The sequence below is a fragment of the Pantherophis guttatus genome, chromosome 4 (genome assembly GCF_059756535.1).
Source record: "Pantherophis guttatus breed Tessera chromosome 4, ASM5975653v1, whole genome shotgun sequence".
Classification (NCBI taxonomy): domain Eukaryota; kingdom Metazoa; phylum Chordata; class Lepidosauria; order Squamata; family Colubridae; genus Pantherophis; species Pantherophis guttatus.
In genome coordinates this window covers 66,095,398-66,119,238 of record NC_142066.1, presented here as the reverse complement: position 1 = coordinate 66,119,238, position 23,841 = coordinate 66,095,398, and the positions used below count along the sequence as shown (strand labels likewise).

Sequence of the window (23,841 nt, the reverse complement as noted above, 5' to 3'; positions counted from 1 at the left end):
GTTGCAGTATCCCAAAGTCACAATTGTGATTTGTCACCTTCACTGCCAGCTTGTGGCAAACAAAGTTAATGAGGAAGTTGGCAGGAGGTTGCAAACAGCAATCTCATGGACATGGGATACTACCACTGTGTGGGATTCACCTAACGATGCCAATAGGGACTGTCAGAACTGGCATCATAACTGCAGTGGTCACATGACTGTGTCTTAGGATCATGTTCCTTAGCCATGGAGTTCATGTCCCAATTACGTTTGGTAAGTGGGAACAAGTTGTATGTTCTAACATTTAATTTCATTTGATTTTTTTATGATTAAAGATTACCATAAATCATAAAAATCAAAAGGAATACGTACACATACATACACACACATACACAAACAAAATGACCATAAACAGGAAAATTGGTGCAATTGGTAAATCAAATTATCAAAATTGCTAGATAATTTAGAACCAAGTATTTATAGCAACTGCATTACAATAGATTTAGCGGCCCCTTCTTATGCATCAGCTATGAGGCAAATATTCCGTTTCTGATCCTGCCTGATAATAGACATGAAATTGTCCATCAAAATCATAGCAAGATTATAGTGTAACTGCATCCAGTATTTCATAGAACAGAGGTGGAAGGGACCTAGAATTGGTCTTCTAGTCCAACCCCCTCCTCAAGCAGGAGACCCTATACCATTTCAGAAAAATGGATGTCCAGTCTCTTTTTGAAAGTCTCCAGTGATGGAGCACCCACAACTTCTGAAGGCAAGCTATTCCATTGGTTGATTGCTCTACCATTGGGAAATTTCTCTCCTTAGTTCTAGGTTGCTTCCCTCCTTGGTTAGTTTCCAACCATAGTTTTTTGTCTTGCCTTTTGGTGCTTTGGAAAATAGTTTGACCCTGGTTTTTTTGTAGGAGCCCCTTAAATATTAGAATAGTGCTGAATGTCACCCGTAGTTCTTTTCATTAGACAAGACATACTCAATTCCTGTAACAGTTCTTTGTATGTTTTAGCCTCCAGCCTTGTAATCATTCCTGTTGCTCTTCTCTGCACACTTTCCAAAATCTCAGTATCTTTTTTAATGATGATTGGTGACCAGAACTGGATGCAGTATTCCAAGTGTGGTCTTACTAAGGCTTTGTAAAGTGGTACTAGAACTTCACATGATCTTGATTTTATCTATGTTGAATTTCATTTTGTTAGATAGGGCCCATTGTTCAAGGCTGTCAAGCTCTTTTTTGATCTTGAGCTTGTCTTCTGGAGTGTGGTTATTCCTGCCAGCTTAGTGTTGTCAGCAAATTTGATGAGTTCTCCTTCTATTCCCTCATTTACATCATTATGGGCTTAAAACGGAACCCTGGGGCATCCCACTGCTTATTTCCCTCCATTTGGATGTAGTTCCATTGAGGACTACATGTTGAATACAATTTGTCAACTATTTACAACCCCATCTGGTAGAGATGCTGTCTATCCCACATTTTGCTAGCTTACCAAGAAGTAGGTTGTGGTCTACTTTATCAAATGCTTTACTAAAATCTAAGAATACTATGTCCACAGCATTTCACTGATGTACTAATTTGGTCACTTTGTCAAGAAATGAAATAAGATTGTTTGGCATGATCTGTTTTTGAAAAATCCATATTGGCTTCTGGTTATCACCTTGCTTGTTTGTAGATGTTTGCAGATTTGTTGCTTGATCATCTTTTCCAAGATCTTCCTAGGTATCAATGTCAGGCTGATTAGTCTGTAATTTCCTGGATCTATTTTTTTTTCTCCTTTTTTGAAGACGGGGATCATTATCATCTCTTTTTCAGTCCTCAGGTACTTATCCAGTGATCCATTAACTTTGAAAGATATGTTTCAATGGTTCTGAAATCATGCTGTCAATTTCTTCAGAACTCTGGGATGTAGTTCATCAGAATCTGGTGATTTGAATCTGTCTAGAGCTGACAGGTATTCTCTTACCTTATCTTTTGCATATTTTAATTTGCATTCATTTATGGTTCTAATAAAGAAGAATATTTGTAGCTCAAAGTTGATATGAGGGATCCTTGGTGCTCTCTGACTTTGTTTGTTTTCTTGCAGATAAATACACAAAGATCGAAACACCCAGGATTATGGATCTCATAAACCTCTGCTTAATTACATACTTCCAATTTGATGGCCAGCTTTACCAACAAATTAAAGGGACACCTATGGGATCACCACTTTCAGGACTGTATGGATCAGATATGTAGATAACACCTTCACCATAATAAAAAATGACTAATTAAAGAATAACCACAGAACCATCAATAACATTTTTAAAGGAATCCAGTTTATTAGAGAAGAAGAAAACAACTTTCCTTTTCTGGACATCCTGATCAGCAGAGATCACAATGGCAAACTAGAAATGCAAGTGTGCAGAAAAACTACCCATACTAACCTGATACTCCACTGCCAAAGCAATAATCCAACCTCCCACAAGAGAAGATGTGTAAGGACTTTATTTAGATGAGCCCAACATACTGCAGCAACCCAGAAGAGCAGAAAAAGGAAATAAAGCATCTCTACAACACATTCCAACAAAATGGATATCCATGCAACTTTATTAAAAAGTTCCTGACTACTCGACCCAATACAGCACAACCAACACAAACCCTGCAAAGAATTATATTGCCATACATCAAGAATATCTTAGAAACCACCAACAGACTACTATAACCACATGGAATCAGCATAGCACATAAGCCAAATAAAGCCCTTCAAAACATTGTAAGCAGACCAAAAGACCCAACAATCCCAGAAGAAAAAAAAACCAGGAGTCATCTATAACAGGGGTCACCAATATTTCGGACCTCAGGGACCACTAAATTCATAATTTTAAATCCCACAGACCACTAATATGATCTGCCTAATGACCAGTTGGGTGGGCGTGACTAGGTGGTCATCTGATTGGGTGGGCATGGCCACCTCAATGTCACGTCTAGAGGCACCTCGCTAGCCTCTACTCACCCCTTCCCTCCCAGCCACTCCTCGTCTCCCTGCCCAGGCTGCTTAGAGCCCCAACAGGAAGCAGTTGTTGGAGCTAAGCAGCCACCATGAGAAAGAGTTGGCAAACAGCTCAGTTCAGATTGGATCTGACCGAGAAGGAGGCTCAGTAGAAACACCTCACTGAGGACTATGAGCATAGGCTTTCTAAGCAGAGGGAAGACCTGTAGGAATGAAAGGCCATGTACAGGCACCTGGAGGCTCAGCGGGCTGAGATGGTCAGCCAGTTCCAGGCCATGATGCAGTCCCATTGAAACAAGGCCCTCCGGTTCTTTGCCACCAGTGGCACTTCCCTCCAGCCTTTGGCCAAAGCCTTGCACCAGGAGGCTGAAGCAGACTCCAAGTTGGAATTTCTGTCCCCCTCTGACCCGCACAAAAAGACCCCAAAGGGGGAGACTCTTTGCAGCAACACAAACATTCATTGCACATATCTGTCCCAGGGTCTGTAGTTTGAGGACCCCTGATTTAGTGCAGTATAAAAAATGCAAATAATTTTTCTGCAGACCACCAACATTTTCTCATGGACCACCAGTGGTCCACGGACCACCAGTTGGTGACCGCTGATCTATAACATACAATGTAAGTACTGCAACAATTATATAGGACAATTATATAGGACAAACAGGCAGAAGACTGCCAGAACGCATCTACGAACACCAGCTAGCAATCAGAAGATATAATGAAAATTCTTTAATTTCACAACAGACAGATTTAACCATAGTTTCAATTGGGAAAATGTGACCATCCTGGAACAAGTCCAAAAATGTCAGGGAATTTCTAGAAGCCTGGCACTTTGACAAATCAGTCATCAATAGACACATATACATTAACAACATCTATAGACTATGCAAAAGAGACTATCATCCAGTCCAAAAAGGAACAAAAAGACACAAGCACTTCTCCACTAGCAATTAGCACCCAGATCAGTATATATTAACTCCAAGGTGCCAACAGTTAACATCAGACCAACTGATGTTCAAGTAAGCATCAAGTAAGCAATACCCCAATCAAGAAACTGCCAAAGAAGCCAATAGCAAACAGCACAATCAAATAATCTCTAAGACCACCCCCACAAACACTGACAGGCAAGTTACTAGAATATAAACGGACAGCAAACAACGCTCCCTTTTGGTACTGAAGATATTACCTAGTTTGGGTAATGAAACATCTGTAAGAAAACAAGCAGGTTCAGAGCGCATCAAGGACCTCTAATTTATGGTTCTGTTTTTGGTAAATTCAGCAGTGGTTTCTTTTGTGTGAAGACAGATGCAAATATGAATTAAGCAGTTCTGCATTCTCTCTATTGTCCATTACTTCTTTATCATTTTCTCCCATTAGTAGACAGATTGTTTCTTTGACTTTTTTGTTTTTTATATTTTTAAAGAAACTTTTTAAAATTGTTTTTGACATTTGTTGAAAGTCTTACTATGTTCAAAGCCTAGGTTTCCTAACTTTATCTTTACAGGTTCGGGCTCTTTGTTGATATTCTGCCTTCGTTATGTTTCCCTCTTTCCATTTTTTTCTACTTCTCCTTTTTTTCTCTCTGTTGATCTGAGAGTTCTTTGTGAAATCATACTGTTTTCTTCTTATCTTTTTTTGTGGTACTGAACTGGATTGGCCTCTTATAATTATATTTTTCGGGGATTCCCAAGCTTCTTGAGTTGATTTGCCCTTTAAGATTTTCATCCATAGGATCCTTCCTAAAAGCTCTTAAGTTTGTTAAAATCAGTTCTTTTAAAGCCTAAAACATTGGTTTATGTTGTTGCTTGTGTCTGTTTTATATTGAATTCTAACATTACATGGTCACTCTCCCCTAGAGTTCCTACAATTTCAATCCCCTTTATCACATCTTCTCTATTGGTAAGAATAAGGTCCACTATAGCTGTCCCTCTACTTGCCACCTCTACTTTTGGGGCGATGAAGTTGTCAACTAGGTGTTCAGAAATCTGTTTGATCTCCCATTTGTTGCAGAGTTTGTTCCCAGTTGATGTCAGGTAGTTTAAAGTCCCTGATTACTATTGTGGTGGGTTTCCTATATACGTTGGTTAACTGATTAGCAAAAAATTCATCAATTTTTTCTGTTTGGTTGAGTGGCTTGTAGTATGCACCTATGGCAATGTCATTCTTTTTTCCTTATATGTTGATCCATATGCATTCTAGAAGGCTTTCATGCTTTGTTGTGTGGATCATTATAGTTTCTGTAATGGCAGTTATATCATAATTGCCCTTATGTACTAGTATTTCAAGTTCACCTTGTTTGTTCCTACATTTTGAATGTTAGTGTATAGACCTGCCATGTCCCTTACCTTGTTGTGTCACTGCCGAATCACCAGCAATCCCATTAAATTGAATAGGACTGTCGGTGAATCAACAGCGGGTCAGAGGAGCAGCAGCTGCGGGACAGAGATGACAGTTGCTGTTTAAAAATTAGGATTTAAATCGAGTTGATTTAAATCAAACCTTTTTACTAGTGATTTTAAATCATAATTTAAATTGACTTGATTTAAATCAAATCCACCCTGGTTTAAAGCCCTTCTGATAAGATGAGCCAGTCATTTTCTGAATATATTCTTTCCAGTTCTTGTGAGATGCTGTCCATCCCTTCCCAAGAACCCTTCATGTTGGTAATTAAGACCCTGGTCTAGGAAACTAAAGTTCTCTTGACAATACCAGTTTTTAAGCCAGTGGTTCATTCTAAAATCCATTGCTCCCTCATTGAATGTTGGCCTCTTTTTTTTGGAAGTATAGATGAAAACATTATTTGTGCTCTTAATTCTTCAGCTTTCTTCTCTAACTGTTCAAAATCTTGTTACTGTTTTCAGATTCATTGTTGTACCATTCATCCCCATGTGTAGAAGAAAGGGGTAGTAATCTGTGCGGTTGATTATTTTAGTAAGGTTCTCAGTTACATCTTTTGATTTTTGCTCCAAGGAGATAGCATACCTCCCTAGATTGATTGCCTGGTCTGCAGGCTATGTTTCTTTTCCCTTTAGAATTGAATCTCTTGTCACTAATACTTGCCTTTTTTTCCTAGGAAAGTCTGGGATACTTTTTCGTTTTTGTTGAAATATCGTCATTTCTGAAGCTTCATGACTTTAAGATGGCGAGGAGGGGAGGAATTGGTGTATCCAAACCAAAATAAAAAAGCTGGAAATTACTGTGGAAGGGATTTTATTAACTTTAATTGACTCTCCTGAACTTCTTTGCTTTTAAAACAAAGACTGCCTAAATGGGGTTTTGATTCTGTTGTGAGGAGGGGGAGAAATAATTCTGATTTTACTTGCCTGTTTGGATCAGCTGTGAGGGCTGTTAAACAAAGAAGCACATATTTCAGGTTTCTTTTGTAGCTTACATTGCAGTGACGCTGTTTGACCACACAAGGGAGCCAAAAGATTGCCAAAAGATTGTAATATTATCAATTCTTACTAACTCTCCAGTTACATTATTTTATATACTAAGCCCATTTGATTTAATGTTAAAAATTTATAACTTCAAAGTTTAAAATTTTAAACTTTGGTTATGTTTTAGAGAAATAACTAGTCGTAAGAAAACTGAAAGAAGAACATCAGGAGATGCAGAATCTCTAAAATCTTTTTTGGATGTATATACAGCTAAACACATGAACTCATTCAAGGAATTGAATCAAAACTTGATGTACTTTCAAAGAAACTTCACAAGGAAATATAACATTTGACTAGAGATATTAAACAGGTGAAGAATAAAGTAGATCTGATGGAGCATAAATTGGAGAAGAAAGATCTTCAGCATGAAGCTGGTTTGGATGAAAGATCTCTTTTGGAATTATAATTTAAGCAACTCCAATTAAGATTTTGAGTAGTTCCTGAATTGTCTGGAGAGGATATTAGACCAAGGATGATTAAAGGCTTGGCCAGGTTAATTGAGAAGAAAAGACCATCGACCTTGAAACAGACAAAATTTATAGAGTAAATTCCAGATTTGCAACTATGAGAAAACTACCAAGGTATGTTTTAATCCATTTTGTAAGAAGAACGAGAGATGTTTTGGACTGCCACTTTAAATCTAAAGTAAAAATGAAAAACATGGATATAATCATTTTGAAGGAAATCCCTATCAGAATTTTGAGAAAAAGGAAAGCTTATTCCTTTCTGATATCCTGAAGAAGAGAAAAATTCCCTTCCATTGGAACATACTTGAAGGAGTGATATCCACTTATCAAAGAGCAAAGATTTAGACTGAATTCTATAGAAAAAGCCAAAGACTTCTTGATTAAATAAACTAATTTTGGATCCAGATGAAGAAATTTGTGCAGACAAATAACTAGAAGTAAATAAACCTCAAAAGGTGATGTGGCTGAAATGTTCGTATAGGAACTTACTATTTTATCTGTAATGGGGCAAATGCCCCATTAAATGTAATGGGGCAAATGCCCCATCTAAATGTAAAAAATACCGTATTTCCCCCAAAATAAGACTGGGTTTTATATTAATTTTTGCTCCAAAAGACGCATTATGGCTTATTTTCCAGTTAGGTGTTATTTGGGGGGAAATGCAGTACTAAACACCCCCATCTGGTTAATGAGCTTAACTGGGGCTTATTTTATGGGATAGGGCTTATATTATGAGCATCCTGAAAAATCATTCTAGGGCTTATTTTCCAGCTGGAACTTATTTTTGGGGAAACAGGGTACTTAATTACTTAAGGAAACTTAATGTTGATATAATTTGCTTTCAAGAAACACATATTAAAAAACAAGACAAGAAGTATTTAATAAACAAAATATTAGGGGAGCGATTTATATCTGCTGGAGTTAATGGAGTTGTTATAAAACCCTAATCTAAACCTGTTATTTTATCAGATGAACGTGGTAGATTTGTAGCAATGGAAATTGAACTGAATGGAATAAAATCAATACAAGTAGTCCTCGATTTACACCACCATTTAGTGACCATTCAAAGTTACAACTGTATTGAAAAAAGTGACTTATGACCGTTTTTCACACTTACCACCATTGTAGCGCCCCTGAGGTCATGTGATCAAAATTCGGACACTTGGCAACTGGTTCATATTTATGACAGTTGCAGTATCCCGAGGTCATGTGATCCCCTTTTGCAGACACATCAAATTCAAGGCCCGCATGCCAGATCCGACCGCAAGGTGAATAGAGCTGGCCTGTGAGCTCACCCTGAAGACAGAGAGGGACCAGCCCCCGCTGCCTCAACCCATCCCAGCCAGGAACCAAAGGAAAAACCTGAAGGCAGCAGGCCAGAAGGCAGCCCAGCCATCATGCCCCTCCTGTTCCTTTTTGGCCCCTGGGCCCAGATGTAGCCGCTGCTCCTCACCATATGTGGGGCTGGACTTGCAATTACATTGCCCACTTCGTCCTGCAAAGCAGGGCTCACCAGGTGCCCTCATCCGCTGTCATGCCAGGAGCCCTGACTAAAGGCTGAGCACTCCAGTCACTCTGTCAAGAAAATGGGTAGCAGCCGAGGTTACACCATGTCTCTAGGGCTCAGATTCATTGGGTGACCCCCTCCCCTCGCCTAGTGAGTCTGGGTAACTTGCCTCTTGTTGTGGATTTTATCAGGGGTACTCAATTGCTGTCCCAATTTTATTCTGGAATTTTGTGGTTGGAAAGTGGAGGAGCAGTGCTGCATTTGTAGGCACCAGCCATGCCTGCTGAAAAGCCTCCTGCTACCTTCCCCCCTCCCCGCAACTACCTCCTTTGGAGCCTTTTTGACCACGACAGCAGCCCTGCCCGAGAAGGTGTCAACCGTACCTGCTGGTGCTGCTGTCGTGGTCAGGAAGGCTTCGAAGGAGGTAGATGCGAAGGAGAGGAGAGCAGGAGGCTTTGTAGCAAGCACAGCTGGTGCCTACAAACATGGCACTGCCCCTCCAATTTCCAATCCCGAAATTCCAGAATAAAATTGGGACAGTGACAAAGTGAGTGACAGTGAGTGACAAAATCCACAACAAGTAACTCAGACTCACTGGGGATGGGGAAGGGGTCACCAAATGAACCTCAGCTGGAGAGACATGGTGTATCCTCAGCTTCCCCCCCCCCCCGGTAGGGCAAGGCTGGAGTACTCAGCCTTTAGTCAGGGCTCCCGGCATGGCAGTGGACAAGGGTGCTGGCTGAGCTCCACCTTGCAGGATGAAGTTAATGGATGTAATTGCAAGTCCAGCCCTGGCTATGGCGAGGAGCAGCAACTGCATCTGGGCACAGGGGCTGAGAAGGAATGGGAGGGGCACGGTGGCTGGGCTGCCCTCTGGCCCATCACATTTGGGTTTTTTTCTTTGGTTGCAGATATATGGCCTGACGTGCCAAAATGCAAGAGGATTTCTCTATCAGCAGAGATCAGGAGGCTGAAGGCTGATCTTTGTGGCCATGCACTTCTAAAACAGATGTGCTGCTGCTGGGGAGGAGAATCAACATAGGGCAAAACAAGCGTAGTTCACCACGGTTTTTTGATTTCCAAGTTTTCCTTGGTTTTTCTATCCCTTCCTGGGCTATTAAAATTACATTGGCAAGGTCTGTACCGAACACCTGGCTGCAAACTAACCGGCCCTGTTAAGAGTTCCTTAATAAAGTTTGCTCTTTCTTCCTAACATAAAGGTGATTTTTCCAGAAAATATGTGAAGAGCTGTAATTAGTGCTTTAACTATGTTTTCTTTTTGGCTGTGTTTTAATTTATATAATGTATGTTTAATCGGGGTGGGGGGGGGGTGCTTGGAGAGATAGAAGTGGCCAATATGGAGCTATGCCTTGCCCTCCAGATGTGTCTCCCCTGCAGATCTCTGGAGAAGTAGAGGGGGTAGTAGGGGAACTGCATGAGGGAAGGCTGTCCCAACAAGCCACCATCCTTATCATACACAATTTGAAATGGGATTTCCTTTTGAGAGGGGCCAGCCTCCCTTGTGCAGGATGAGGGAACTCTGCTCCCCTGCCTCCTCCTCTTGCTCTCCGGAGATCTGTCAAGGCAGAAGTTGGATTCTGCTTCCTGCAAACGTTCTCCACTGTGCTTCCACACAGAGCAACACTGTCCCTGCTTTGCTGGGAGGGGGCACCAGAGAAATGCCAATCATGTCTGGGATTGGGAGAAGAACATCTTTGCATGCTGTGCACATGCACACACACCCAGACCATTCCAAGCTTAGAGACTTTTATCCACATCTGAGCTTAAAAACTGCTAATCATGCCTGGGCATGGGGAGAAGGCCCTCTCCTTCCTCTGTGGATAAAAGTCCCTAAACTTGGAATGCAGTTTGTATGTGTGTGTCTGCACAAGTGCACACTTGGCTGCAAGCAGTTTGGGGAGGTAAAGAGCTTGTAGGGCACCAAATTGTCCCGACGTCAAGTTATCCAATTTGTTCCGTCCCAACCCAGCTGTCCTGAATCAGATACGCCCAGTGAGTGGCGTCGAACTGGCCATGCCCACTCAGCCATGCCCATGTGGTCGTGGTGACTCCACTACTGGCCTTTTGAAGGCAACCATAATGTGATGCGGCCCACAATGAAATTGAATTTGACACCCAATTTAGAAGGCAATGAATTAAGATTTGTATGGCAAGGTTATCTATGGCATGAGAAGGTTAAAATAAATGTTGATTTCAACAATTACTTTGTTACACATGCCATTCTAAGAGTTTGGAATAAATATAAAACAAGGCTTTCTATGAAGATGGCTCTTTGGGTGTCCCCCCAGGAAGCTTTTCTTAGAAAAGAAATGTGGTGAAGCCGGATTGGTGGATTTACGGTAAAATAATATCTTTTAATTCTGGTGATCATATCCTCAAGTCTACGAGCTAGAATCGGAAGGACATGTCTGCCACTGGTTTACATACTTACACTTGAAAGATTTAAATCAGACAAAGAGTTATGCATTTGACTTCGTTTAAAATGTATTGGAAATATTACTGTGTGGTAGTGATGAACATATTATTGCTAAGGTCTATAAAATGTTATTGAATTTGAATTTGGAAAGTGAATATGTAATGCATTGTATGATTCGGTGGGCAAGGAACTTTTGATATAATGTAAAGCTTGAACAATGGGCGAATATGTGGATTAGAGGTTTAAAATATACATTAAATTACAATTTAAAAGAAAATTTTATAAATTGATGTATTGATAGTTGGTATTTGAGACATGTTATCAAGAATATATAAAGGTATTTCAAATTCATGCTGGAAATGCAAATGTAAAGAAGGGACTTTTTATCATTTGTAGTTGACATCTGATAAATCAAAGAAATATTAGAGTAGGATTCATATTCTAATACAGAAGATTCTCAAAGTGAATATTTTTTGGGGGGTGGTTTAATGAAAAAAAATTTGGAAAAAAATTGGAACATTGATGTTATATATGTTGACGGTAGCAAGATTACTTTATGCACAAAAATGCAAGGATGCTTCAATCCCCACAATGGATGAATGGTTGCAAAAACTGACAGGAGCTAACAGAGATGGCTAAATTGACTGCTTTTATAAAAGAAAAAAACACAACTACTTTTGTTTCTACTTGGAAACCACTTTTGGACTTTGTGCTTGAGGTGGAAAAAAAATGAAACTTTGATTTTGGATTTTATTGATTAGATAAATCTATTGTTGTAGAAAAGGCTAATTTATACTACTATTTAAAGTAAAAAGTTGAGATTCAGTGTTTCTTCTTATTCTACCGTGTTTCCCTGAAAATAAGACCCTGTCTTACATTTTTTTGAACCCTGAAATAAGCGTTTGCCCTTACTGCCATGCACTCAAAAGCCTGATTGGGCTTATTATCAGGGGATGTCTTGTTTGGGGGGAAACAGGGTAGTGCACCAAAGGGAGTTGGAAATCAATGCATTTTCTTTCTTTTTTCCCTTCTCTACACTTTTCTCTTCCCTTTTCTCTCCCCTATTTATCTTATTTGCTTTTGTATTTTTGTATTTTATATTATACACTAATAAAGAGGATTGACATGGCAAAAAAGGAATCAGCAGGCATTCTTGCATCTGCTGGCAATACAGGTAGTCCTCGATTTACAACAGTTCGTTTAGTGATCATTCAAAGTTACAACAGCACTGGATAAAGTGACTTATGACCATTTTTCACACTTATGACTGTTGCAGCATCCCCATGATCATGTGATCAAAATTCAGATACTTAGCAACTGGTTCATATTTATGACAGTTGCAGTGTCCTGGGCCATGTGATTCCTTTCTGCAACCTTCTAATAAGCAAAGTCAATGGGGAAGCCAGATTTGTTTAACAACCGAGTTACTAATTTAACAACTATGATTCACTTAACAACTGTGGCAAGAAAAGTTATAAAATGGGACAAAACTATTAACAAATGTCTTACTTAGCAACATACATTCTGGGCTCAGTTGTGGTTGTAAGTCAAGGACTACATGTACAAGGCAAACAGTGCTCTGAAGCAACAGCAAACCCCATGATTTAAAATATAACAAGATATCACAAGGTATAAATGAGTAAATGGCAGGCTAATAGATAGATAGATAGATAGATAGATAGATAGATAGATAGATAGATAGATACAGGGAGAGAGAGAAAGGATGGCCTAAAGCTATCAAAAATAGAATATGTTCTACTCTGAATGATCGTTTTGAATGACGAATTTTTTTAGCATAGTAGAAGATGCAATCTTCTGATGCTTGACTCCAACTATAAAAACTCACATAAATGACAGGGAGACTGCTTATTCTTCCTAGGCCCCATCATTACCATTTATACATTGCAAATGAATAGGAAATAATTTTTCCTCTTTATAATTTAATCCCTGGGTTGTCATTGGAAAGGCATAGTTCTGCTAGAAAGCACTATCATGGCACAAAAAGATTTCTCACCCAATCTTCCGTATGTCTTGCCGTGGTGTTAACATTATCATTACCACTATAGGTGCAAAATCCTACCTAGTCAAGTCCAGATACAGTTGTCCATCTTACCAGAACTTTTTCTTCCATGCTCTGCCTCTCCAATATTCTTCAGACATGGGATAGTAGGAATATTTTAAGACTTCACTTTGTTGCAAAAATTATGTAAAACCAGAGCAGCAATAATTTCAGCCAAACATTTCCCGTACCTATGGATCAATTTTGCATAATTGTTTGGCATATTGTTATCCTCTTTAGAGAACTGCTTCAGTTTATTGATGTTTTGGGGTAGTCTTGCATGAACTTCTATTTAATTACAATATTTCACTTGGGTTAAGAGCTTTGACTTGATTTTGACTTGGCTAGTCCAAAATATAAAATTTCTTCTGATTCATCTTTGTATGTTCAGGATCACTGTCATGGTGCATGACTCATGTTCATTTAGGCTCCATGCTAGAGGAATACTCTGACTTTCACTTTCACTTTTAGAATTTTCAGTACAATCCAGACTCCATTGTTCCTCCAACTGCTCAGTCTGCAAAGTAGCCCTCAACTATGATATTTCCATCAGCATGCTTCATAGTGGGATGCTGTTCTTTTCCTTGAACATAGTGTTTTAGCTTGTTCATAGTTTCTTATCCATGCCATAAAACTCTGGTTTTATTTCAATCATAAAAATTTCTAGGTCATTCTGGTGGTTCTTCGCAAACTGAAGATGGTGGCAATATTGAGCATTTTTCTCCCTGGTATTATTCAATTCTTGTTTGATATTCTCTTTGTAATGCACTCATGAATACTCATATTAGATAGTCTGCAGATCTTTTGCCATTATTCTAAGTTTCTATACTGCAGCCTCCCACACTACTGCATACCTTGCACTTGGGTGATTTTTGTTGCATTACCATTTTTAGGAAGTGTAACAATTAGCTTGCCTTTTCTTCATTTATACATTGTCTGCCTGATTGTGGATTAAAGGAGGCCAAAGATTTTGGCTGTGATTTGTAACCATTTCCAGCCTTATTAAAATGAATTATATGACTGGCCAATTCATAACTGTGATTCTACCTAGTGTACAAAAAAAGAAAAAACAATCAGAGTTATGCCTCCAAGCTAATAGCCTAGCCCCAATCCCCAGGAGAATAACCAAGTCTTCAAAACTTTCTTGAATGCTAACAGGATTGGAGTTAGTAAAGTTTCAGAATGGCATCAAATCACAAGGCAAGAACCACAACAGAAAAAGCATAATTATTATCAAAACATTATTTTTCTGAATTGGGATATCACTTTTGATTGAGGCATAATTTATTTCCTCAGGAATCTGTTGTAAATGGCAGACTATATGGCAACTAGTGTTTCTAGTGCAATACTAATGCAATATCAATGCAATATCAATTCAGGTTTTCAATTCAATTGTTTAGAATGTGAAAGATGTGTGTTTGTGTTTTATTTTTATAATTATAATGTACATTGAAGATGGCATTTAATTTCGTTATACGAGGTACAGTGACAATAAAGTAAACTTAATTTGTATGTGTGTATACATGTGTTTGAGAGGGATGATCCCTATAGTCTTTTTTAAATATAATTTTATTGAAAATTTTAAAAACAAGACAAGAGGAAAGATAAACTAAATCAGAGTATGAAGGCAAAAAGAAAAATATATAAAAGAGAATCCTAAAGGGTAAAAAAGAAGAAAAGAATAGAAAATATAAAGTGGCTTCCAATTTTCCTTAAAAGTGGTTATGAGAACAATTGTACATTTACCTCTTTCTCTAAAGTTACCTCATGAGTCTCTTCTTTCTATATCTAGCCTATTTGTGAAAACTATAGATTAAGTTCATTTTTTCTGTTTTACACAAGAAGTCCATAAGGGGGGAAGAAGTTTCCTATAGTCAAAGTCACATCTTATTGTCATCTCATTTGATTGGAACGTTTGGTTCAACTTACTGAGAGTTATTTATCCTAGGGTTGACATGTTTTTTCTGATATAAACACAGAATATTGGCTCAATGTGTTCTATGCACAGAAGACATAGATCACTATTTTCAGTGCTCTTTCCTTAACTAGAATACTCTGTTCCACATAGGAAACACCATAATTTTTAATCACTGATCCTAGAATCTGTTTAATAAGGGTTGGCTGAATTCATATTTTTATTGGAAAACATTTGGAATATTAACTCATATGGATTTATTGTCCCTTTATTGCCATATGGTGGACTGCAATCAGTAAGTCTGCTAATATTTATTCATTCACAACAATTATGTAAGAACAATCACTTCTTCTTCTTTTGCATTGTTACTCTTAGAATTTGGAATCTACCAAGGCATCAAGAACTGAGGCATGGCGGTTGATAAAAATTATGCAATATTGGAAGGAGAAATGTATACTAAATTTGCAGCAATGGACTGATGACACATTGTCATTATTTGATTTTGTTTCAATAAAAGGAGAAGAAAAAAGAATTTTGAGCAATAAGTCAGAGCTATCCAAAAATATATTATATTTTTTAAATTCTCCTGGACAAATATTTTACGGACAGAAAAATAAAATATAAAAGGTGAGATGAGAATATAGACTCTGCATTGTTACTATATTCCTCACTTTTATAAGATATTAGTATCACTATGAAAACTAGAGGAGTATAAAATTGAGAATATAAAATAAAATAAAAGTCTGCGAATTTAAATTTACATCATAAGTTAAGACGCAGTTATAGGAGACAGATTAGCATGAGTAAGTGACGAATATTTGGTCTGCAGAATATTTGCTTTTATATTCAATCATCAGCTGAGTCAAACATATTTTCCTTTTCTGGATCCCTGGTATCACTTGAAATTTAGGAGAATCAAATTTCAATAACATAAACTATGGATTAAAAATTTTTCTCAGGTAGATGTTTTATGATTCTTCCTGAACTCCCCAAAGAATTTCCTAACAAGTTGTAATCAAATGTATTTATTTATATTCCAATTCTTTCTGACATTTAAGCAACATAAAAACTGTAATTAAAAATACTGGAGAACTTACAAATATAAGATTAATCTTTTATGCTGTCGTCTTCAATAGGCAAACCTCCTTCCTGCCCAAAATGAAGATTACTGAATGAAACTAAGCTTTCTAGTTGAAGTAGGAAACTGAACAAAATAACTGATTGACAGGAGCATTAAAATAAACTGACTTACAGAAAAGTCATTACTGTGTTTGGATACTGTACTCCAATCAATATATCATCAGCAAAACAGATCAAGAACTTTGGTAACAGTAATGTTCAGAGAAACAGGTGAAAGATATTTAGCTGCTGTTGGGGTAGGAACAGTTATTTGCTCATTATAGGCTCACAGCGAGGAGCCTACTCTATATGTTTTGTCATGTAGACCCTAGCTGTTGGAATAATGACCTCAAATAAAGGCACATTTAAGGTAAACAAATATTCTTAGTAATAGTTTTTAATATCGTTAAATCAATCTTCTACTTAATATGTTTGAGTTCATAATATAGCAGATCATACTAAGCCCAGAATAAGGGATATCTCCAAATGCCCTGAAAAACTAACAGTTTAACAGAACAGAGGCAAAATTAAGCATTATTTATTTTTCTTCCCTTCTTTTTTAAAATTAACAAGTCTAGACGCCAACTCTCAAGCAGATCAAAATTGTTAGTACATTGATTACCCATTCTGCCATACCCCCTTTGAGGTCCTTCCAACTGACTCAGTTTTGGAGACAGATAGTATCTAAAGGTGAGTCATGAAGAACCCTTATAACTTCTTGGGCACTATCTTGGGATATGCATACACCCCCCCCCACGTGTAAGATCTGAAAAAATTGACTGTATTGTCAATGGAACCAAGCAAAATCAAGAGAAAAATGTACATTTGTAAGTAAAGTATAAGTACAATCTATTATTTACTTCCAGAAAAACGATTGTATAACTTGTGAAAGTTGATTGCATCCAAACTTCGCCAAAAATTGCAAAAAACCACATGCAAAAATACAAAATCAAGGTTTTACTAGAGATTTTATTAAAGGGTAAATCTGTCTTAACACTATCTGCCTGGATGTTTTCTAAGATCACAGTGTTTTACCGTGTATTAAAAAATTCGTGGAAAAAAAGCAAGTTCTTTTAAAATCGTAGTTCTAATTTTGGAACCAAAGCAACTAATTAAAACTGATTTATAAAGTATTCTATTTATTTTCATTTTCAGAAAACTGCATCTAATCTTGCTTACATTAAATAACGTTAGCAACATATTTATTCAATGGTACCCAACTTTGTTCATTGAGGCTTACTCCTAGATACTGAGATTTTGTGATTTCTGACAGATTTACTGTTGAGAACAGTAAAGAAAAAAATCTGCGTCTATCTATAAAACATTTTAAGCATGGCCTAAGGCAAATAATAATGGAGGAGAGAGGATTTCAAAGTGCTTCTCTGAAACGTTTTTTTCTTCTAAATAAACACAAATATAGATGCATGTATGTTACCAGGCTTCTGTGCATAAAGGCCTTCTCAGATTTCCCCTTCCTTTCTCCTCGATGCTGCCGATATCCTCTTCTTGGTTTAGATAAAAGAAAGCAAAGATGTTAGCCTGACAAAAAAACGGGCCAGCAATTTACATGCACATTAGCGGTCGTAGATTTAGAAATAAAGGGACGTAAGGTGGATCCAAACAGAATGGTCTTGTAGTGGTTGCTGTTATCACTACTTCCGAAAAAACAGTAAGGGGACAGAAAGAAAAAAAATGTTCTGCAATTGCAACGCCAGCGTCTTAGATTTGAAAGACAATAGCAATCTTTAGTTATTAATGCACCACCATTACCGGCCTTTATTTTCTGCTCCCGCTTCGAAACTGGGGTGGAAGGCTAGACCTCTTTGTCCCTCCCACAGTCACACTATTAGCCCCCCTTTCCTGCTCTTCTCAAATTCCGACACGGTGGGACAGCGTAGGGAAGACCGACTGTTTAGCAAAAATCTGCAATCCCCTGCGCACTAAAGTGAGGAGCAAATCCAAGTGTATGTAATTATGAGCAAAAAGAAGGCGATTTGCTTCCTTTTCCTTATTAGTTTGATTACACCACCAGCCTTCGTTAGAACAATAAAACATAAACGTGTAATGCCGTTCCCTCTCCTGGTTATCCAGTTAGGGTTTTCCGTCTAACTGATGGTAATTATTCCGACAAAAGTAGGAAGAGCCAATTTGCGCGTGCGCAAGTCTTTCGGTGACTGGCGGACGGCAGCCTATGGGATGTTTTTGAAGCAGAGCCGGCGGGGTTTGGGTTTACAATCAGGACCTTCGTTTACGTTCGTCCCGTTACCTGCGGTTCATTGAAGGACTTGGATAGAGTGCGTCCTACTGCCTTCAGCTGTCACTCTTTCTCTCGTGCTCTCTGAGGTTGGTTGTTTCCTTGCAAATGTTGCGTTACCTGATTAGGTAATCTTAACTACCGAGTATTGAAGATATTATCTGTAACAAAACATCTGCAAACAACCAGCCAACTCAGAGAGAGCCAAAGACTGCACAATTCAAACTGAGCTCAAGCGTCTATTAATCTTTCCTCCGTAGTGCACATTCAGACAAGAATTATTGTGAGTTTAGAAGCTGACTTTCAGAAATATAGCACTTCTAAAGGTGGAAACTTTATTTAGCTAACATTAACAAAGAAATATCTCCAAATAAAATAGAATAGAATAAAATTCAATTCTTTATTGGTCAAGTGTGATTGGATACACAAGGAATTTGCCTTTGGTGCATATGCTCTCAGAGTACATAAAAGGGGAAAAAAAGAAAAAAGGGGAAAAAAATTCATCAAGAATCATAAGATACAACACTGAGTGACAGTCATAAGTTACTAATAAGCAATAAATCGTACTAGGAAACAACAATATAAATCGTAAAAATACAAGCAACATGTTTATAGTCATAAGTGGGAGGAGATAGGTAATAGAATGAGAAGAATAGTAGTAATACAGTCTTAGTAAATAGTCTGATAATGTTGTGGGAATTAGTTCTTTAGCAGAGTGATGGCATTCTTGTCTAGTTGTTCTGGTGTGCAGTGCCCTATAGCAGGGATCTCCAATCTTGGCAGCTTTAAGACTTGTGGACTTGAACTCCTAGAATTCCCCAGCCAGTTTTGCTGAGTCCACAAGTCTTAAAGTTGCCAAGATTGGAGACCCCTGCCCTATAGCATCATTTTGAAGGTAGAAGTTGAAACAATTTATGTCCAGGATGTAGGGGTCTGTAGCATCAATTGTTACATTTTATGATAATCGGTATATGTGTAAACACCGTATTTTCAGCTGGAGGACTAAATTGTTTATACACTAATTTAACAAGCTTGAATGTCCTGTTTTACAAATCAAGATATTTGTTTTTTTTTTTTTAAATAATCATTTTAAATGTATTACTGTATAACTGGGAATTTGGGTTGTCAAAACATTTAAAAGAAGTGCATTGCAACATGTTTTAATAAGAATGAAACACTTCTTCACTAGCTAAAGCAGCTGTGATTTTCCAAAGCTTTATATGTCAATTTCAAAAGATGTCCCTTGTTATTTGTCTGTTTCTTCATGCACATATTCTTAGATAACTAGGGATATGAATGGTTTTGTTTCTAGTAGAAGTTTCCTTTTTCTCTCTCATTAAGTTACGTTATTGGTATGTGTACTTTTTATTGCTTAGTGAAGCCCACTTAAGAATAATTAAAAATCAAATTATTTGTATATTTGATATTACATGTTTTGACAGCAGCAAGAATTGTATTTGCTGGAAAAATGAGGAAACACCTACAGAAGAAGATATAATAAAAAAACTATTAGACTGCAGAAATTGACAGATTAACACTGAAGATAAAAGAAAAAGAAGACACAGTATTTTCGAACTTGGGACTTGTTTTATCTATGATTGGATAACAGAGGTAGAAACTAGGGTGTTAAAAAGTATTACTATGTAAGCGAATTGACTCAGACAGTATGCTATTCAGCAAGCTCTCATTGTATGTAAAGAAAAAATATATAAATAAATTACAAAAACACCCCATTAAAAGTGTGTTGCTAGATTGGGCTGAAGTTTTATTACAGCATTCTGCATTGCATAGCAAATGTTTCTGAGAAGTTCAAAACATGATATAAGGATGAAACTGTTCATTTTTTCCCTAGCAACTGAGATTTTTCACCCCTAGTAACAGATTAAAAATAATCTAATGGTACTGTGCTGCCAAACCTAGATATGGGGGAGGGGGGAGAAGTACCTTGACTCCTGGCAATTGGCTAGACAAGTTTTTCAGTTTTCTTGATAACATTTTCAGAAGTAGTTTGTCACTGCCTTTCTTCAACTGGCCTAACAGTTATCGGCTCAAGATGAACCATACTTTCATCTTAACTAAATTTTAAGTTTCATTCAGTTTACTTTTCATTCAAATCATAGTTGCCACAAGCCAATTATATAAGATGCAGACAATAGTATGATACCCTTGTTATGTGTCAGGCATCAGTGTTAACTTTTCTTTCCAATTGAATTGTTATTCTACTCAGTTATGAAGTATGAAGCTCTCACCAACTATACTGCAATGAAATGTTTTTGTAAGTTCCATTTTCCATTACTTTTACAACTTCATTTTATCAGCAAATATCATATTCCTATATAATCTAGTCACTTTCTTAACATGAATATATGACGTGGTTCTTATTGCTTTCATTGCCTTGAAAAACATTTTTGTCAGTAGAAAAGGAAGCAGGCAGAGGGAAATGAAGACAACAGTCTCGAGAATGGCTTAATTAATGCTCTTTTGTGCACATTTGACAGGAGTATCTTGGTAGATCTGTCTTATTTAGGATTTCTGATAATTTATTCAGCTCAAAAGTTTGAAGATGGAGGTAGAGCTGTGTACCATTGATACACTGGTGGAATACCTCAAAATAATTTTGTCTGCTGAGGTCCATATTAAAATTGGAGAGGACAAAAAAATCCTAAAGAATTCATTCATAAGTACATCTCATTTGTTACAGCACATTCTGATTATTAATCACAAAATTATTAGAATCATTATCATGCTGTATTTTAATCTAGTGAGGAATTCTAGAAGTATGTAATGGTTGAGAATACTAAATACTGTGAAATGGTTATACTTTTTGTAACTTTTGGAATCCACTCTCCTGTGATTTTTGTGTTATTTATAAATTGTTTAAATTGTATTTTAGTTTTTAATTGTTAATTGTTTTGACATTTTTAATTGTGTGTGCCATACATAGTCACATATGTCAGATAGGTGGTTACTTAAATTCAATTAAATAAAGTCAGACTTTGAAAAAATATTACATTTTCCTTATGCATGTATTTGGTATACGTCTCTGATCAAGACAATCATACAGGTTTAAAACAATTATATTTCTAAACTTATTCTGTGTCTCATATATATTTTTGAGTCATGCTGTGATGTAATCCAGTTTATAAATAAGAAATTCATTTGTTTGTTAATTTCCTAGTTTGTTAACGAAGCATCTGCAAGAAAACCACCAAATTCAGAGAGCCCCAAGGACCCCACAGTTCAACTCTGACCTGTAAATATTTTTTCTGTAAATACCACATATGAAAATCAAACACTTCATAAAGCATAAATGGGAGAAATTTGCATGTAGGCACTGTTCCATCAAGGAACAATTATTCTTTCTGCATGAATACCTATGACAACATGTCCTGCCCAGTAGTGTCAGATACAAATCTCTAATAAACTGCGTAGCAGAACTAAGGAACCACCAAGAACACTCCTACCAATGCTGACAGGGCAAGCCACTAGTATATAAAAATATGAACAAACCCTACTGATGATGTTACTTAGTTTAGTAATGAAACACTGCAAGAAAGCCATCAGGTTCAAAGAGCAACAAGCGCTTAAAGTTATCCCTTTCCATCATGTAAAGTTTCTGGATGCATAATTGATACAATTGGTCCTCAGATTGCAACAGTAATTGGGTTTGGAATTGCTGTCTCTAAATGATATGGTTGTAAAACATGATATAAAATGACTGCATCACTTAGCAACAGCAATTCTGGTCGCCATCATAATCCCAGGACAACAAAAGTCATTAAACAGGAAGAAGTGGAATCCCAGGCAAGGAATGCGGGTGTAGCGGAAGTGAGTGATGGAGGGTGCTCTTGGGGAATGGAGATTGTAGTGACCAGCTGATACAAGGCATAGGCAGGCTAGCAGACATTGTGGATGGGTCAAAGAAGTTTTGGGAGAGTTTGGAGTGGCCTCACTACAAAGTGTAAATGTCTACACTACAGAGAGGGTGGTATGGAAGAACAGGCTCCTCAGGAGAAAAAGCAATTCGAGCAACTTATTAGAAGAATTTGTGATATTCTTGACCTGCTTCCCCATTGACTCTTGTGGGAAGTCAGCTGAGAAGGTCACATATGGTGATCAAATGACTGGCTTGCTACAACTTTATAAGTGCAAGGTGGAACCTAAGTATCAGTTTGCGATCACATGACTGAGGGGGCTGAGATGCTGAATCTTCCCAGAATAGTCATAAGTCCATTTTTTTCAATGTCACAATAATTTTGAATGGTCCCTGAATGAATGGACATAAGGCAAGGACTACCTATATGTTATTTGTATGTTGTGACATATTCCAAGATGAAATCTGGATAAGTGCACAACAGCCAAAGATTTAATAGCTGTCCATCAGCACCCCAATCAACAATTAAAAAGCCACATACCAGGCACCACATAAATACTACCTATTGAATAGCTCAAAGCACACATTCCGGTAGAGAGACATTCCCTAAGGATGTGCTTCAGCAAGAGTCTGAAAGCTTGGAAAACTAAACTTCTGCTCCCAGTGACCAACCCGGATTCGACCCTCCAAGGTTATCCTGGGACAGGTATATTTGCCTTTATTCATGATGTGACATATTGTGCAGTTTCTGCTTTCTTCTGAATCCATGAAAATGCCATTGTTGCGTATTTTTGCATCACATTGGCTGTATATTTTTGCTTGTTCTGTAATTTGACAAGGGTAGTCTGAAACTGACAATAATTTCAGATGAAACCTATTTAAAAATCATGTTACATTTTAGTAGACCAAAGACCCATGATTGTTATGACTAGAAACACACACATTATATTCTTGATTTGAAGGCGGTTTCACGTGACTGGAATGCAACAATTATGATTGCATGCTAGTACTGATGCTACGAAGCCCCATTAGGTCGTTATGTAGTCGTTATGTAGCCTTATTACATTCTTGAATGAGGTTATGAAGAAACCTTTTCCTTAGCTTTGCTGTCCCAATTTTAAGAGGTGTGCCGAGTTTGGGAAATATTAACCTAGAGGAGGCTTGACCGCAATTTCAAAATCTGTTTGGTGTAACTGTACACTTCCCATGTCAATTATTCTGCTATTCTTCTGCTCCTGCTGAGCGGAAGCTCCTTCCCTGTTCCTTTCCATTCCCTTTCCGCTCAATCGCAGGAACCTCCAGTTTCGACAACACAATCGCGAACTGCTGCGAGCCGCGTTGACGAGAAAACGTTACAGCGATTTCCGGAAAATGTGACCGGATGCGGGATTTCGACTTCGACTCGGGAAGAAATCTCGAAGCCAGTTATCGTGGCCGCCAGTAGGTTGTTTGGTTGATCGGAACTGGGTGGGTGAGTATCTTTGCGGGAGGTTCGGGAAAGAGGAAAACTAGACCGAGGAGCAAACTTTGCCTGGAAAGCCAGAAGGTCATTTATAAACGGAGCCCAACTCTTCCCGTGCCTCGGGGGCTCCCAAGGGCTTTTCTGACCGAGATCCTGTTGTTGAGGACCTCTTCCTCCAGTTTCCTGCCCCCGTTTGACTGCCGCCGGGTGGGATTTCGGTAGTTTAGGAGCAGCTCTGCAAAATAATAAATCTTTGGATTCTTCGGACACGAGAGGTCCCTGCTAACCAGTTAGGTGTTTTTCGGGCGGTAGGCCACGGCAGTCCTGTT

At 37.9% G+C, this 23,841-nt stretch overlaps 3 protein-coding genes and 1 long non-coding RNA gene across 12 annotated transcripts in view; 3 read left to right on the top strand and 1 right to left on the bottom strand.

Annotated features, from left to right (window-relative positions):
• Positions 1 to 18,015, bottom strand: part of MSANTD3 (Myb/SANT DNA binding domain containing 3) — a 28,195-nt gene extending 10,180 nt beyond the window's left edge. Inside the window, exons 1-3 of one of the 3 annotated variants that reach the window (XM_034416395.3) lie at positions 17,693 to 17,756; positions 17,358 to 17,427; positions 15,901 to 15,952 (exon numbers count right to left, since the gene is read on the bottom strand). The gene's annotated coding sequence lies outside the window, so the exon portion shown is untranslated. Of the gene's footprint in view, positions 1 to 15,900; positions 15,953 to 17,357 lie in introns of all 3 variants that reach the window. The other 2 variants (XM_034416394.3, XM_087892341.1) reach the window with 2 other exon arrangements.
• PDCD6 (programmed cell death 6) overlaps positions 1 to 21,181 on the top strand; it is a 96,592-nt gene extending 75,411 nt beyond the window's left edge. For both annotated transcript variants that reach the window (XM_087892342.1, XM_060691792.2), the window contains exon 6: positions 19,619 to 21,181. In XM_087892342.1, coding sequence (XP_087748468.1) covers positions 19,619 to 19,648 — 30 coding nt within the window. In that variant the 3' untranslated portion in view covers positions 19,649 to 21,181. The remainder of the gene's footprint in view (positions 1 to 19,618) is intronic.
• Positions 47 to 6,174, top strand: LOC117664934 (uncharacterized). Its single transcript, XR_004591201.3, has 3 exons — positions 47 to 252; positions 1,802 to 1,940; positions 2,073 to 6,174. It is a non-coding gene; the product is annotated as an uncharacterized LOC117664934 (long non-coding RNA).
• Positions 21,182 to 23,077: 1,896 nt separating the features above from the next.
• TEX10 (testis expressed 10) overlaps positions 23,078 to 23,841 on the top strand; it is a 44,566-nt gene continuing 43,802 nt past the window's right edge. For 3 of the 6 annotated variants that reach the window (XM_060691787.2, XM_087892340.1, XM_034416392.3), the window contains exon 1: positions 23,235 to 23,521. The gene's annotated coding sequence lies outside the window, so the exon portion shown is untranslated. Of the gene's footprint in view, positions 23,802 to 23,841 lie in introns of all 6 variants that reach the window. The other 3 variants (XM_087892339.1, XM_060691788.2, XM_060691789.2) reach the window with 2 other exon arrangements.